Source organism: Pan troglodytes, chromosome 8, assembly GCF_028858775.2.
Source record: "Pan troglodytes isolate AG18354 chromosome 8, NHGRI_mPanTro3-v2.0_pri, whole genome shotgun sequence".
NCBI lineage: Eukaryota > Metazoa > Chordata > Mammalia > Primates > Hominidae > Pan > Pan troglodytes.
In genome coordinates, this window is record NC_072406.2 from 19,186,387 (window position 1) to 19,204,068 (window position 17,682).

At 43.3% G+C, this 17,682-nt stretch overlaps 1 protein-coding gene and 1 long non-coding RNA gene across 2 annotated transcripts; both read left to right on the plus strand.

The window, feature by feature from the left end:
- Nucleotides 1-489: 489 nt before the first annotated feature.
- LOC134807028 (uncharacterized) lies at nucleotides 490-17,112 on the plus strand. The gene is made up of 2 exons (XR_010146575.1): nucleotides 490-6,999; nucleotides 16,679-17,112. It is a non-coding gene; the product is annotated as an uncharacterized LOC134807028 (long non-coding RNA).
- Nucleotides 7,919-17,112, plus strand: LOC107976906 (uncharacterized). Its single transcript, XM_054660686.2, has one exon. The coding sequence runs from the start codon at nucleotides 12,469-12,471 to the stop codon at nucleotides 13,015-13,017; it is 549 nt and encodes a 182-aa protein (XP_054516661.2). The 5' UTR covers nucleotides 7,919-12,468; the 3' UTR covers nucleotides 13,018-17,112.
- Nucleotides 17,113-17,682: the final 570 nt, after the last annotated feature.

The window sequence follows — 17,682 nt, forward strand, 5'->3', positions numbered from 1 at the left end:
CACAGGGTTTGAAGTCAGATAGTCCTGAGTTTAAATCAGAGCTACTACTTATGTGCCGTATAGCCTTAAGGGAATTATTCAATCTTTCTAAAAATCAAATTTTCTTTCTATAAACCTGGGATAAAAACACTTATATTTACAGCGTTTAATTGCATACTGATTAAATTATATATGAAGATATATACATATATGTATCGCCCTTAGCAGAGTATAACAGACCAACATATGGGTTTACAAGATGTACGTATTCATATATATAATTTATATATATGAATTCATATATAAATTATATATATGAATACATATTAATATATATATAAATTATATACAGAATACATATTTATATATGTATATGCCATATATAAACCCATAGTGTTGCTCTGTTATACTCTTCTAAGGGCTACATATATATATATATATATCTTCATATATATGTATATACATATATATTCGTGTATTCATATATATGAAGCCCTATATATGTATATATTCATATATATAAACTATATATATGAATAATATGATGTGAATATACATGGAGGAATTATATATGTATATGAATCCCTTAGCCTAGCGTAAGAGCCTAACACTGCAGGTTTAAGAGATGTAGCAGCTCAGTAAATGGTAGTTCTTATGAACTTTCATATACACGCACATAGAGGCATTTAAATGACTGACGTACACAGTCTGAATGCTGATACAACATCCACAAATTTAAGGAGAAACGCAATCATAGAAACCACTCAGGAGTTGGCAGAGCTGATGCATCATATGTTTGCTCTAATTGCAATATGGCTAGATAGCAATTTAAAAGATTCAACAATTATTTAACATTTGAGAAGCCAAGTTGATTTGAGGCTGTTTTTAGAAATAGGATATGTTCATACGTGGTAAAATTTCGAGAGTCGTATTCAAACCAAGCCACCAAATCATTTCAGTCGCCTTTCAAAGACGCACCTACCGATGGCATGGTTCCAGATGTATCAATGACAAGTGAGATTAAAAAAAAAATCACATGTTCTTCCTACTCACAACTAGCTTTAAGTCTGGTGATAGAAACAGGTGTGTGAGCAATACACTATATTAGGAGACAAACAGCAGCCTAAATAACATGCTCAGGCTACACCAGTCGAATGTAATGTGCTGAGCCTGGGGTGCCCAGTGTGGCCCTCGACGAGGGCACTAGCGCCGATGGGAGAAGCTCCACCATCACTTAATGAAGACAAGTCTTGCCTTGCTGGCATATGATAAGCTTTAGTCTTGCTCCAAAACTACAGCAGCGGCAGTAACAACAACCCGTAACATAGCAGAGCTCTCCATTCATCCCTCCATGTGCCGGATGCTGAGGGGAGTAGTGAGATGGGAGTGTGAGCCCCACCTGCATGAACCTACGCCAACCAACCGAGAGATGAGGCTCCATCAGGGCATCGGGTTCAGGCTGGGGCAGGAGGCCAGACTTTCCTGAGAACGTAATATTCAAACGGAGACCAGAAGGAGAGTAGAATATGTGAAAGTGGTGATTTGGGGAAGAGCTTTGAGCCTTGAGCTGTTGGAGGAAGGCCCATGAGGCTGGAATAAGGCAAGAGAGGGGCAGAGTGATGGGGGAGAAGGCTGGAGAGGCCAGGATGGGCCAGGCAGAACCCAGCGGCTGTGCACCTGCTGACCACGTGCCATGGGACGTCATTGGAGGGCTTTACGAAGGGGAGAGATATCATCTTACTAATGTTTTTAAAAGTTTTTTATGCTTCCTCAACATATTAAACATGGAATTACCATGTGATCCAGCAGTTCTACTTCTGGGTATATACCAAAAAGAATAAAAAGTAGGGACTCAAACATATTTATACCCTAGCGTTCATAACAGTGTTATTCATCATAGCCAAAAGGCGGAAGTGAAGTAACCCCAGTGTCCACTGATGGAGAATGGATAGGAAAGGGATGGTCTGTCCACACAATGGAATATTATTCAGCCTTAAAAAGGGAAGGAAATTCTGGCACATGCTACAGCGTGGATGAACTTTGAAGACAACACGCTGAGTGAAATAAGCCAGACATAAAAGGACAAATACTGTGTGATACCACTCCCATGAGGTCCCTAGAATATCCAATTCAAGGAGACAGAGAGTAGAGAGGTGGTTGCCAGGGGCTGGGGGAGATGGGAGAATGGAGAGTTATGTTTCCTGGGGACAGAGTTTCAGTTTGGGAAGCAGTAAAAGTTCTGGAGGTGGGTGGTGGGAATGTTTGCACAACAATTTGAATGTACTTAATGCCACTAAACTGCACGCTTAAATATGGTTAAAGTGGGCCAGGTGCAGTGACTCATGCCCATAATCCCAGCACTTCGGGAGGCCGAGGTGGGTAGATCACTTGAGGTCAGGAGTTTGGGACCAGCCTGACCAACATGGTGAAACCCTGTCTCTACTAAAAAACAAACAAACAAACAAAAAACCCAAAAATTAGCCAGCTGTCGTGGTGCATGCCTGTAATCCCAGCTACTCAAGAGGTTGAGACAGGAGAATCGGTTGAACCCAGGGGGTGAAGGTTGCAGTGAGCTGAGACTGCGCTACTGCACTTTAGCCTGGGTGACAGAGCAAGACTCCATCTCAAAAAACAAAAAAATCTATATCTATATCTATATCTCTCTCTATCTCTATCTATCTATATATATGGTTAAAGTGGTAAGTTTTATGTTATGTATATTCTAACACATTAAAACAAAGCTCGTTATGGGTGCTTTATGGGGAGCAGGGAGTGGGGGATGAGGGTGGGAAGGGAAACCAGTGTTGGGGGAACAAGCCTCCCGGCTCTTGCAGTAGCCCCACGAGGAGCCCAGGATGGCTGGGGCAGGATGGAGCAGCAGAGATGAAGGGAGTGGGTGGGTTCCCTGCTCACAGGTGAGGTGAGATGTGCTGGGCTGGGTGATGAACCAGATGGGAGGAGGTGGTGAGACAGGGGGAGAGCCAGGTGCCAGGGATAGCTGCTCCCTGTTCTGGCACCAGCAATGAGAAAATAAAAACACCACAGAGTGTGGCAGCAATCACTAGGGGAGGGACACACTTGGTGGTGCAGGCAGGTGGGGCAGTGGGGGTTCAAGTGTTCAGGTTGGACACACACCACCTTTGAGATGACTACGAAAGACCCAAGGGTGGGTGTTAAATAGGGGGCTGGATACATAGGTCTGGAGCTCAGCAGGACGTGCCAGGAAGGAAATGGGAGATGATAGAATGGGAATGTCACGGAAACCACAGGGAGAGAGGGGACTGCTCAGGTGGAGGGTGAAGGGCAGTAGGAAAAAATGCAGGCCAGGAGGTGCAACAAGCCTACACCAGGCCTGACTGGTCAGCCTTGAATCCCAGCAAATTAGCCTTTTCTCTTTAACCAGAGACATGAGCACTTGGATGAGAGTTGCCAGTCGCTAGATATTTAAAACTGCTAAGTGAAATAAACTGGGCACAGAGAGACAAACAATGCATGATCTCACTTTCATGTGGAATTTAAAACAATTTTTTGTTTTATTTTTTTTGAGATGGAGTCTTGCTCTGTTGCCCAGGCTGGAGTGCAGTGGCACAACCTCTGCTCACTGCAACCTCCATCTCCCAGGTTCAAAATTCTCCTGCCTCAGCCTCCCAAGTAGCTGAGATTACAGGAGCCCATCACCATGCCCGGCTAATTTTTTTTTTTTTTTTTTGTATTTTTAGTAGAGATGGAGCTTCACCATTTAAAACGATTTGAATTCATAGAAGTAGAGGGTAGAATGATGGCTACCAGAGGCTCGGGGAGAGGGAAGAAAAGGGAGTTATTGGTCGAAGAATACAATGTTTCAGCTCAACAGGAAAAATAGGTTTTGAGATCTATTGCACAGCAGAGTAACTACAGTCAATGATGCATATTTCAAAATAACTAAGTTATATGTAACAAAATAACTCAATGTATCATCACAGAAAATGTCAAGCAATTGAGGTGAGGGATTTGTTCATTAGCTTGATTTAATCACCCCACAATGTGTACATATATCAAAATATCTCATTATATGCCATAAATGTAATGCAATTATGATCTGTCAATTAAAAATAATATAAAAATGCATGGAAACGAAGTACACAGGGCAGGCCTGCTAGTCCCACGGACCTCTGGTTCTCCAAGCTGCAAAATGCAGATGACTGGCTCCCTTGGTGGCAGGAGACAGGGTCAGGTTGGAACCTAAGTAGGCATTGAGTATCAGATCTTACTAAACCAACTCTATCAAACCCTCTCTGCTTGGAGAGGCCCAGCATGAGAGAGAGCGAGACATAAAGGAAAAACAGTGATGGCTAGGAGGGAAAGGAGGTATAGAGCAGCAAGGTCCGCAGTCTACCTGAAATACAAAGGCTCTGTGTCTGTATGCCGTCTATTTTGTTTGCACAGCAATCCTCCTTTTCCTTCAATTAGTCTGACAGAGGCTTTGCTGATCGCAGGCAAGAGAGTGAAGAAACGCCCACACAGCAAGTGTTCTCATCTTCAGGCAAGAGGCAATGCCAGTCTTCTATTATAATGGTCATAAAAATGTCAGTTACTGTACCATGTACATATGTTGAAGGAGAAATTCCTTCTTGCTCTCTCCTGGTCTCTCTTTTTTTAATTGCAGGAGACTCCTTTTGGAGCTTAGACTTAGTTTGCATTTTCTGGACATGCTCCAGCTGGTCCCAAAGTGGGTAGCAGAGAGGAGCTAGCTGTAGAATAATGGAGATTTTCCTCAATATGTAAGAACTTCCCTAGCCTGGGCACAGTGACTTATGCCTGTAATCCCAGCACTTTGGGAGGCCAAGGCAGGCAGATCACTGAGCAACTCCTGAGCAACATAGTGAAACCCCAACTTTACTAAAAATACAAAACTTAGCCGGGCGTGGTGGCAGATGCCTGTAATCTCAGCTACTCGGGAGGCTGAGGCAGGAGAATCGCTTGAACCTGGGAGGCAGAGGTTGCAGTGAGCCGAGATCGTGCTACTGCGCTCCAGCCTGGGTGACCAAGCAAGACTCTCAAAAAAAAAAAAAAAAAAAACTTCCCAAGAGTAAACACTACTAAAATTTTGTATTTCCGCTGGAGAGAGTTTACCAGCCACACACTTGGATTAGGATGGGGTTACCATAATCCATGCTGGCACAAGTGAGAAGTGGATGTCTGCTGGGGGCTGTCAGAAAAATGGGTGGGGAAGAGCTTCGCTGCAGGTACCAGCGAGCCTTGAGATGTTGTGGACTGTGGGCAAGCTTTCCAGGCCTAGGAATTTAGGCCGGGTTTTGAAGCTTGGCATCACCATGGCCTGGAGGGCAAAGGAGAAGGACTTCGGACCCAAATCCAAAAGAATGAAGTAGGAAGAGGAGGCCAGGTGGAGTTGGAGGGGTGGACAGGGGCTATGCATGTCTCTGGAACCAGGTTCAGGGCACCTAGAGTTTTGTGATGGAGTGCCAGGTGTAGGAGGGACATGGTAGATCCAGAGGCGCTGCATCCTGAGAGCCTCCTGCCTCCTGGGGCAGAGACACAGGGTGGGGAGGCTGATGGTCCTGACGCTGGTGCCAGGCCTTCTGTGGCAGAGGATTCTCCTCTGCTTCCTGCCCAGCCCTGCATCTGAGGCCAGGATGTAGGCAGGCTCAAAGCAGGGTGAGGACATGTGTATATGCATATGTGTGCATGCCTGAGTGTGCACATTTGTTCACATGCATGCACACATCTGCGTGCATGTTTGTGTATGTGCATGTGCATTTTGTGTGTGCGCACATGTGTGTGTTGCTTCCAATAATATCCCCACATCTGGCCTTCCTACTGCACGCAGCCACATCTGGAGGCAGGCAGCTGAGCCAGGTGAACTGTCAATACCCATCTAGCTTTATTACAATGTGATTCGGGGACTCTGCAGAGAGCACTCTGCAGCAAAGTATGACATGGGATCTTTTTCAGCTATGGACTTGCCAGCAGTCTTCTGCAGCCATGTCTTCTGGGCCAGCCTTGTAGGGAATTGCCCCTCCCTATTCCTGCCCAGCCTGGTTCCATCTGGTTGCTGTCAGGCTCCCGGCTGCTGGGTGGAGGAGAACTGCAGTGGCAGAGTTTGCTCATCTGGATGCTTAATAAGCAGGCACCCTCCCTATGCCAAAGCAAAGCCTGCAAGAGAGGACTCTGATGGGTTGTGGGCAAGAGCAGCATTGGCTTTGCCATCCCCAATCTCATCGTGACCTCCTGGGTAGGGGAAAGGGAGCCCCTGGCAGAGGCTGTGGCCTCCTTTTCACTGGCAAGATGTGGACTTTTCCTCCTAGTTATGAAAGGGCCATGGGGCATGTCACACATTGAGGGAGGTCTAAGAAAAGGAAACTGCCACCCATGTTTGACTGTGATGACACTGGTAGAAATGCCATCCCGGAAGCAAGGATAGAGACCGCCTTCTCCCTCCCCTTGTGTTTGTTTCCATGTGCTTGTTCCCATTGGGAGTGGGAGGATGAGTTTAGAGAGTATTGAGATGATGCCTTTATTTAGGTGAAGCAGAGCTTGGCCAGTCTAAAGTCAAGCTCCATAGATGGAGCCTTGCTAGAGAGCCGCCTCTGAGGAGCTAGGATTGCTTATGAGAACCAGGGAGGAGGAAAGACAGTGGGAAGGGGTAGGCAGGGATGCAGGCTGCCCATGGAGCAAGGTGGAGAACCTGTCACAGGGTACCCGGCCTTTTACAAGGGCTTTTCGGGGAAGGAGCTGTATCAGAGGCTGTTACTTGCCTCCTCAATATCCATTCTTCCCTACTGTTGCTATCACAGGAAGGTGAACCCGTGCCCAGCTAAAAGCCTATATTTCAGTGTCCCTTGCTGGAATTGTGGCCAAGGAGATGTAAGTGGAAGTCACTGGACGGGATTCTGGGAAGGCTTTGTGAAGGGGGCTGACCCAGCTGGAAAAAGTGACCTTTTGTACTTCTGTCTTCTCCTTTTTTGTATCTGCAAAGAAGTGGAATGACTGGAGCTCCAGCAGCCATCTTGTGCCTATGAGGTGAGTTCTGGAGAACAAAATCCCACAGCCGAAGGTGGTGGAGCAGAATGATATAGGGTACCTGGTTCCTGCTGACAATGTGGAGCCCTCCTATGCTCCCTGGTCATCTCTCCTCAGACCATGCCATGTGAAAGAAAGTCATCCCATAATGTGATTAAGCCATGCTTCCTTTGGGTCTCTGCTTATAGCAGACAAAAGCCATTTCTAGGTAATTCAGGAGACTAGGCAATACAGACTAGCCTGCTTGCAAGACAAGCTTTCTTACTCAAGCCTAGGTCTTCACATAGGACTCTTATTCAAGGAATTAGACTGAGAAAAAAGGCAAAGAGGAATCTACATGAAAGAGTGTATTGTGGTGAAAGTTAAACAGTCAAAAATAAACAGTAGTGTCGTTAACAAAATGCCCTTCTCAGTGTGCTCAAACACTTCAGAGTCCTGTTTTCTCAGAATCAGGGGATTGAAAATGACCTTAAATATCATTTAATTTGTTTAGCCCCACTCCCCTTTTTTCTTTTCTCTTTTCCCCTTTTCTCACCCACAGAAAGTCAGTGTCCTTCTGTTTGTGCCTGCTGGCCTTTTGCTGCCAATATCTGAGCAAAGTTGCTCCATATGACCCTGTGATATTGGCAGATCACAAGATTTGTCTCAAGGCATTCAGTATCAGATCCCAGAAGTAGCAACTCTTCTTTTGCTGATGCCTATCCATCTATTTGTCTATCTCTCCATCCATCTATCTACTTATCCATCCATCTGTCCATCCATCCATCCATCCATCCATCCATCCATCCATCCATCCATGCATCCATCCATCCATCCACCCATCCATCCATCCATCCATCCATCCGTCCATCCATCCTTCCATCCATTTGTTCATCCACCCATCCATCCATCTGTTCATCCACCCATCCATCCATCTATCTTCTCTCTCTCTCTCAATCGTCTGTTTATTGGTTGTTTCAAGCACTGCGGCTACACAATTTAAATACATAATCTTCACAACAACCCTATGAGCCTTGTTATCTCCACTCCACAAATTAAGAAATGAGGCTAAAGATAATAAAGTAATTTGCCTAAGGTCAAAGAGCTAAATGCAGGATAAGGTTTGGAACTGTCTATGTGGTTCCAAAGAACCCAACACACTGAACCAATTTGCTAGGCTGGCTTGTCATGGGTTATTCTTCCACATGACAAACAAATAGAGAATTCATTCCAGCCAACACACACTGATTGCACAAACATAAAAACAGATCTTATAAAAATATATATTTGATGGGCTTCCAGGTAAAGACTTTTGTACAGCCTATCATGATTTACTCTGGCCTCAAAAACTTGCTTTAAAAGCCCAGAAAAAAAAAGGTGTGATGTTAAAAGTCTTTGGGTCAGTTGGGTAAGAGGACATCATCAGAGTGGCAAATCCTAATGAAATGGAAGCTCCATGGCCAATAGAAATGGACCCTTGTTAGATTGTGGCTTATTGTAGCAATTCAAATATATTCACTTTTCAAATCATGTCTTTTCCAGGTATTATGACCACACAGGGGAAAGCCAGGTTAGCCCCCATCTTAGAGGATGGTCCTTTTCTGGATCACCAGGTTATAAATTTGTCCTACGACATAGGTTAGCGTATACTCTTGGCCCTTCAAAGGATGTGGTATTTTGGTGTTGACCTTCAAGACGTTCCATATTATGTAGTTGTTTTAATTTTGCAGAGGTACAAGTTCAAGGGATATCTGAGATGAGATATTTAGCTAGTGAGGAGGCAAGGGGGTTAGCAAACCCCGTAAAGCTCTTCAGGTGATGAAACGTTGTTAAAAGTATAGATAGCAATTTGGTAAGAGACAACAACTTAATGAAATTTGAAAAGACCATTATCTTGTGGGATGGGGATATTTATAGGAAGGGTGACTCAGGGGGCAGGGACTGCTGGGAAAAGCCAGGAACCTGTAGAATCATTAGGATCCAGTCATTTGGAGCTTCCTCCAGGTCTGGGAAGACATTCTTTCCCAGTTCCCAAGGGCCATTGCACTCTGATTTGGAAAAAAATAATTTAGGATGAGTATAAAAATGATAAAACTTGCTCATCAAAGTGACATTTTAGACATATCTAAATATTACCACATACCATATTATACTGTCATAGTTTCCCACCATTTTTTGTTCCTTGGAATAAGGCAACTTATAAATACTCTACATTATGTTTTTTTTGTTTATTTGTTTGTCTTGTTTTGAGACAGGGTCTCGCTGTCACCCAGGCTGGAATGCAGTAGTGCAATCATGGCTCACTGCAGCCTTGACCTCCTGGGCCCAAGTGATCCTCCCACCTCAGCCTTCCAAGTAGCTGGGACTACAGGCATGCAACACCATGCCCAGCTAATTTTTAAAATTTTGTTGTAGAGACAGGATATTGCTATACTGCCCAGGCTTGTTTCCAACTCCTGGCCTCAAGTGATCCTCCCCCCTCAGCCTCCCAAGGCATAAGTTACTGGTGTGAGCCGCTGCGCTGGCCTATATTATATGTTTTTGCTGCTTCTATTGGGGAAGAATTTGGTGTTTTATCTGAGAGAGATGACAGGAACCTTGGCCAGATGCCACCCCCAGAAACTCAGTGTCCTTCTGTTGGTAGCTGCTTGCCTCTTTGCTGCCCCTATCAGAGCAGAGTTGCTCATTTGCTTCTCTGAGCACATCTTGTATGGAGTCTCGGGCCCCAGACAGCAGGGCTGCAAATGACACACTCAGCTGCAAGGCGGCAGTGATCTGTGGATGAGGTTCAAATCCAGAGAAAAAAACGGGAGCCTCGAACTGCATCTGAAAACCAGCGAGAAAGAAGCAAATTCCTGTGAAATGGCACAGCCATCACTTCAGCGTTGACTCATTCTGCTCAAACCTGTCACCGCTCACACGGGAGTGGTCGTTGGAATAAGGGACTTCTCAGGTGAATGACAAAGAAACACAGATTTGGATTTGTCCAGGTGTCTGGAGAGGAGGCTGCCCCTGGATGCCACGCCCCACTGTGCAGAAAGGGGGTGCCCGGGGCATTGTCACCGCAGTGAGTCTGCACCTACCATCCTCTGGCCCCTTTCTGCCACCTCTGCAGCGTCTCCAATTAAATTTAAAAAAAGTAAAACTGGGGACAAGAATCATCTGCCTGCCTGTGTTTGGCCCTCCTTCCAAGTTTTTGTCTTCTGTTTGAAATCAAACTTATGCTTTCTTCCAAAATGAATGACAGAGAGAGAAAAAAGAAAAAGCCACCCAGGCTTGAAAAGTGGTAGCTTCTTGCCGCCGACTTCCTGCCGGTGCCAAGTCAGAGGGAGCTCTGCGTGTCCTCAGTTCACCCTCGCCAGGCCACACCGCATGCAAATAAGAAGCTGTTTCAGTGTCTGCCCATCTGAGACGCTGACATAAAAAAGGAAGAAAGAAAGGAAAAAAACCACCGTCACCACCAACAAAAAAACCCAAAACTGATTAATTCTCGTAGATTGCAGCAGAGCAGGGGGCCTGGTGGTGACACATCCTGTTTTGCTGTTCAAGTTGTCATCCCCCAAGCCAATAAGCTCCCTCATGAACGGCACCAGTTATGAGGGGTGACAAAGAATTCAAAACACTCACAGGACAATTTTCCTAACCCTTGGTCTCTCAGAATGCTATTTTTTAGGCTAATTTGTTTTGATGAGAAAACTATGCCTGCTAGGCCTATTTTTAAGCCAGATTTGAAGTCAACGCAGTTGGTATTTGATCTTGCAAGAACGACAGAGGTGTCAGCAGCAGCTCTGCCATTTAAGAGCTGTAGCCTGGTGGGACACCGTCCTGCAACCAGGGCCCTAGCGCAAGAAGTATCTCTGTTGTTATTTGCTTCTCTTCTTTGAGATCCATACTTGATTTGAAAAATCACCACTTGAGCAGCACCTGGTGATTACGTAACCATTCAACTCTGGTTTTATCCTTGGGCTAGGTAAGAAATTGAAAATCCAGCCTGAAATAATTAGTTTAGCTGCAGACAGGGTGTATTAAACAGACTCAATTTAATAGAGCTAGAACCATAAGATGAATGTATTTATCTTCAATCAAAGATGACATGTTAGACAGATTCCTTCATTCATCACTTTTCTGTTACGTTTAGCCCTAAGGAAAGTCTTTTTTAGATATGTAAGATGCACCTTCAGGGTTAAAGCATCTAGTCCAGTCTGAATAAAACATCAAAAGCACCTACAATCCCAAGCTCCTTCAAGGACTTTGCAGGCAGTCTTCAGGTGAGATTGGTAAGACTATTAATCGGAGTAATGAAATAAAGTATTATCACATCTATTTATTTTTCTCATTTTCTTTTAACTTCTCTTTTGTGTATGTTCTAAAATACACATAATTTTCAGTTCATAGGGCATTTTCCCCTTGTAAGTAAATATGAATATATTTCAGAGTGAGCTCAAAGTTTTACGTTAGATTTAGGTAGGCATTTTTTTTTTTTTTTTTTTTAAGATGGAGTTTCACTCTGTCACCCAGGCTGGAGTGTGGTGGCTCGATCTCGGCTCACTGCAACCTCCGCCTCCTGGGTTCAAGCGATTCTCCTGCCTCAGCCTCCTGAGTAGCTGGGATTACAGGCACCTGCCACCACACCCGGCTTATTTTTGAATTTTTAGTAGAGCTAGGGTTTCACCATGTTGGCCAGGCTGGTGTAGAGCCCCTGACCTCAGGTGATCCACCCACCTCGGCTTCCCAAAGTGCTGGGATTACAGGCGTGAGCCGACAAGGTAGGCAAAAGTTGAAAACGAAAAAACAAAAAAACAAAAAAAAATTTGGAATAGTCTGTAACAGAGGAGGGCTTGAAGAGAAGTGAGGTGATTTGCAGAAGCATCAGCCAGGAGGCATTCCTCCAGGAGAAAAATTTTTACTTAAAGGAGAGAGCTTAGTGATGGAGAAGGAAAAGATCTCGACAGACATTCAAGATTAGAATCATAAGTTGGCCATTGATTGGGTGTGGCTCTGGGAAGTGGAGGTGCTGTGGGCAGGGGCTGGCTTGGGCAATGAGAAAATGGTGTTGCTTATGTGCCCACTCTGTGCTGGAACTCAGCTGTGAGTGCCTCCAAATTCACCACATTTATCAAACCTCAGTGCTCTGAGACAGCATATGATGGCCTAGCAGGATGTCCATTCTTTTCCTGGAACCACCCATTCAGTTATCTCCTTGAGTCGCTTGGGCGGTGAAAAGTGGTCTCATGCACAATTGATGCAGTGTGATCCCCTTGCTATGTCACGCATGGCGTCTGCCCTCTTCCCTGGCACCTCTGCCACTCCAGGTTATGCCTGTGCTGCTGCCCATTCTACACCCACCTGGAAAGCCTGAAACCTTCTCGTGCCTTCTACTGCAGCTGGGGAGCTTCTTCCACGTCTCATAGCCAGCTTCTCCAGAGGGAACTCCCAGAGCTGACTGTACTTTCCTACCTCAGCCTCTTCTTCCTGGGATGGTGTCAAAATATGAACAGTCACAGCTTCATGCTTTCAGGAAACCACCTTCTCTTCCATCTTCTCCTTTGGCCTGCTCAGACAGCCAGACTTCTTAAAAATATTTTTCCTACAGGCTCATGCAAATTAAGGGATGTGGCTGAGCATCTCCTTCAGTGCCCTCAAACAGGTCATGAATGTTGCAAAGCCCAGAATCGTGCTAACCTGGTAGAAGGCTGGTTTAGCCAGAACACACAGAGAGGACCTTCTCATGATGGTGTGGCTGAATTCCACATGTCACTAACAGTATCTTGCCCTGACCCGACTCCAAGTACTGATCCCCAAGGAAGGCATAATAGAGAGCCCATCTTGGGGAGGGATGATGACTTCATGTGCAAACAAGTCAAATTCAGGATGTGTGTTGTGGGCAGAGATGGCAATGCCCAGTCATCTGTTAGGTATACAAGTCCGCTGTACAGGAGAAAAATCAGAACAGAATTTCTATTTGTAGTGTTTCTTTTAGAGACTGGGGAATCGAAACCACAGGTGAATAAGAATGTACAAGGAACCAGGCCTTCTTGAAGAAATAGCTGATCCAGATTGGTGTCAGGAGCTGTACAAGGGGATCCAAGAATGTCTTGTCATACAAGCCGGACAGCTATTAAAGACAACTGAGGTCATGGCAAAAGGGCCCAGGCTTCTACTGGCCAACAATGTGACAATTTGAGCATCCCAAAGAATAATGACTTTAGTGGACTGAAACATATCAACATGTATACATCCATGAATTCATAATACTCAAAACGGTAAAACCAAACTCATTTGTTACCTTTGGAGGAGTCTGTCACCTCTGATTTTTCTGAAAACTGGTAAATAAAAGGGGAAAGTTCAAGCATTTATTCTGCTTTTCTTGTATAAACTGTACCTCACAGTTATGGAAGAGCTGATAAGGGAAATGTCTTCTTTATTGAAAAATTCAGCTGATACATTTGGAAGGAATGAGAGAGAATTAGAGTACCACCATTAGGTGACAATGAGGGTCCGGTTTTTTATTTTTCTTTTGCTGAGTGCTGGGAACATAGTGATAACAAAAAAAAGCCATGGTGTTCTGGCCCTTGTGGAGTTTTGATTCTAGCACATTAATCAAATAATCCCAGAGCAAAAATAAAATGTCAACTATGGTAAGTGTAGAGAAGGGAAAATACACAGAACTTTTAACAGCTTAGATCCGAGGAAGGTGACCAGCCTGCAAAAAGGGACAGCTTCCCTAGGGAAGTGACTTTGCAGCTGTGACGATGGATGACTAAGAGTTAACCAAGGAATGGGAGGAGGGAGGAGGAGACAGAGAAGGCTTTCCAAGCAGAAGCCAGAGCATGTGCAAAGATCCTGTGGCAAGAAGGAGCCTGGTGCAGGGGAGGAACGAAGAGACATGCAAGCTGGCTGGAGTGCAGAGAGGGAGACGGGCAGGCAGGTGGTTGGATGGGGAGGCAAGGATCAGATCATGAGTCCCTTGGAGAAGCAGGAAGGCATCATGATGACTAATGTCAGAGGCAGGGGAGGACAGGTAGGGATAGACAGGGAAGCAGTGCTGGGAAGATGTTAAAATGCTGCAGTTTGTGCTTGGAAAGATCATGGCCTGGTTCTTCCATTGTCATGATGGGTTGTTCTCTTTCTTATTGCTTTTCTAATTTGTCTTGACTAATGGAGAAGATCAGGAGCTCAAAAGATAGAGGTTGTTTACAGCACTCAGTTTGGCTGCTATAGGTTAATGGGCTTAGACTCTTTAAGGGGATTAGGCTTTTGCTCAGAGACCAGTGGAGTATTCTAGCCAGGCTGTCTTGTGAAGGTGGTATGTTAAGAACTAGGTTTGTCTGATTTATCAAATTAAAATGTGGTACATCAAATTAAATTTGAATTTCAGATAAATAACAACTAATTTCAGATGTGTCAGATAAAGAATGAATATGGCTCTCGTACAATATGGGATAATGAATATTTTCAGATAAATAGATGCCCTGTATTCTGTGTAGCAAGCATAACTAGAAAATCAATGTTAGTGCTCAAACTAAGAAGACTTTTGAGAAATTATCAGAGGTAAATACAAATATACATTTCCATCCATCCATCCATCCATCCATCCATCCATCCATCCATCCATCCATCCATCCCTGTTGAGCTCCAACTATGTGTCAGACACTTCTGGGGGGTTGAGGGTATTGTGATCAGTAAGACAAACTCTCTGCCTTTATAGTGTTTACATTCTAGGAGAAAAATATTCATCTTAGAGAGATTATAAAAAACAAATCTTCTGAAATAGTATCTGTTACGTCCAAAATAGAGGAATGTATAAATAAATGTTAATATGATGGACTAACACGCAACCATTACAAAAATCCTGTTTTGAAGGCTATTAAGTGTCATGGTGAATTGATTCCAATATAAAACCAAATGAAATAAAAGCAGTTCACAAAACCACGCATGAGGTATGTAAATTTTGTAAACCAAAATTACAAGGTGACCTCAGTATCTAGAAAAATACACCAATGGTGGCTGTATCTGAGTGCTGCTGGAATTATTACTAACATTTTATTATTTACATTTATATTTTCTTTTTCACAGTTTCTACAAAGAATTATGGATGATTTTTATATTTAGAAAACCTTTTTTTATTTGTAGACATCTATTACCTGTGGGCCCCACAGCAGCATGGAAAAGATTAAAGATTTGTGTCAGCTTTGACGCTGCCGTTAATTATCAGGACAACCTACAGCAAGTCATGCCATTTATCTGGGCCTCACTTTCTTTGGATTTAATTATGGACTAAGCTGTGATTTTCTGTGTAATTAAGAACCAAACTAAAGTTTAAAAAATATGCCTTTGTTTTATGGAAGAGTCCAGAGACACCATCATTATATTGTGTGTCTTTATAAAACCCATATACCTTATTCTTTTGTTTTATCTAGCTATTATATTGTCTATAACTTACTTTTAAATATTCTAGTATAGACAGGTGTGTGTGTGTGTGTGTGTGTGTGTGTGTGCGTGTGTGTGTATTCTTAATCCTCTATAAGGTTGTAGCTAAAATTTAAAATACTTTAACTGGACACACATCTTTTAGGAGTGGTTGGTAGTGTTTGAAGGACTACTATAAGGCCTTAATGATCTTTATCTCTAGAGAGTTCTAGAAGGTTCCCTAATTAGCCTAATAAATAAAAGAAGTTATTTTGCACTGGAAAATTAAGGAGTGTTGGAGATATGTGATTTGGCTAGTGCTATTTAAAGACACCCCTGTCCTTGCATAAATAGGGTTTAGGAATCTAGTAATCCTGGATTACAAACTTTGTTTGGAGTGATGCCTAAACCAGGTATGCCAATCTGTCTTGTGTCCACATACTAACAGAGGGTTCTAGCAACTTAATCCCATTAGCATGTTAGCTGAAGACTACTGCTAGAATGCTATTATGTTTGTTTAGAGTTAATATTTCATGGAAATGTCTGAACCCTGGTACTGTATTAAACTCATAGAAATGGCTTTGTGCCTGTTTGCTAATAAATATTTCTCTGTGTGGCAGAATTTGGTTTGGCGTGTGCTGTCTAGCTGTCTAAATCATGTATCTCTTAGTATCGCAGTAATGGGTGAAGAGATATATAGTTCTTCTCACCTTTAATTGTTGGATGTGCAAAGAACCTGGTAATTTTGAATGACTGAATGGATTGAGATCAGTTGGCGTATTAACGATAAACTTTATTTTACAGAAATCTTTTATTTACTTGAGGTTTTAAAATTATTATAAAACTAATAACATATAAAGTATCTCCCAAACTAACACAGATTCCTACTACTTGGATGTATTATGTCTCTATTACCTGTCTTTTATTTTTAGAATACAGCTGTGTTCCACAACCTCTCAGTTTAGGCTTATAGGTGCAATAATTCATTAAAAATGAATGCTAGGTTTGAAAAGTGTCACCCGAATGCTAAATATGCAACAGGCAGCCTAGTTCTGGCTCTCCGGAGAGAGTAAAGAGAGGTTTTGGCAAAAAGTCTTGGAAACAACCAGCTGATCTTACTGCCTTCATTTTGATGAGATAATTTGTGTTTATGCACATATTGAATTACGCTTAAATACATGGAAAATTTAAAATGCCAAAGGAAGGGGAAAAATGCTACATAGCACACATTTTAAGTGTTTTTTTTTTTTTTTTTTTTTTTTTTTCCTGCTAAACTCCAACCACTTGAAAGCTAGAAGAGTCACTGCTGGAAGATCCAATGCTGGAATTGACAGTAGATGCTCACAGTCATCACGGGAGCTGAGCTCTATAACTGTACCCAGCCCAGGGCCTGTGCATACACTGGTTCCTACAAGGGTGGTGATGCGAAGTGAATGCTTGGGAACTGGGACTGGGATGTAAATTTCCCGTTTGCCAGGGGCCAGCTCTGGGACCTCAGGTGAATGTGACACTTCTCTGGGTAGCCAAGTCATCACCTACAGAATGCAGGACATGTCAAACGACTTCATTTGATGCACAATAAGCAAAAATCAGCAAACTCTCAGGGGACTTTGTAAAGACACAGGCAGTTTGAGGAGGTAATGTGGCAGAGTGGGAAGAGTGAGAATTTGGTAATAACCAAATGAACAAAGAAACAAAATAAAGAAACAACAGATAATGTTTTCTGAACATTTACTATGTATGGTGGAATATAATATCTTCGACAGATCTTTTGATTGAGTGTTTTTATAGGTAAGCTGATTCCTCAGTCTGAACCTTATTTGCCATTAAGACCGCCCCATGCAGTGCAGTTGGGAAGGCAGGAGATTAGATGCAGGTGAAATCCTAGTCCTAAAGGAAGGGGAGGTAAAAGAGAAAAGCTCGACTTTTTCTGTTCCTGGATACATTGTCGTATCAGGAGTAGGACAGGATGGAGGCAGAGTGAGCAGGTAATAGAGTGTGAGTGTGACCTTGGGCAAGTCATTTACTTTCTAAGCCTTGTTACTCAGCAAAACTGAACTAAGAAAGAATGAATTACTTTGCAGCTTGCTGTGAGCATTGTAAGTATACAGTCAATTCACTCATTTATTTGAGATGATATTCTGAGCAGAGTAGACTTACACAGGTATGAGACACGGTTTCTATCTTTGAGGAGTTTATAGTGGAAAATGACATCTGTAAATAAGCAAACACAATAAAGTGTGACAAGTCCTCCCCTAGTCAGCCTAGAAAAGAGTTTTAAGAGCAGGTGAAGCA

Bases quoted from the DNA above. Each gene is read 5' to 3' on its own strand.
- LOC107976906 (XM_054660686.2), top strand. From the start codon at position 12,469: ATGAACAGTCACAGCTTCATGCTTTCAGGAAACCACCTTCTCTTCCAT.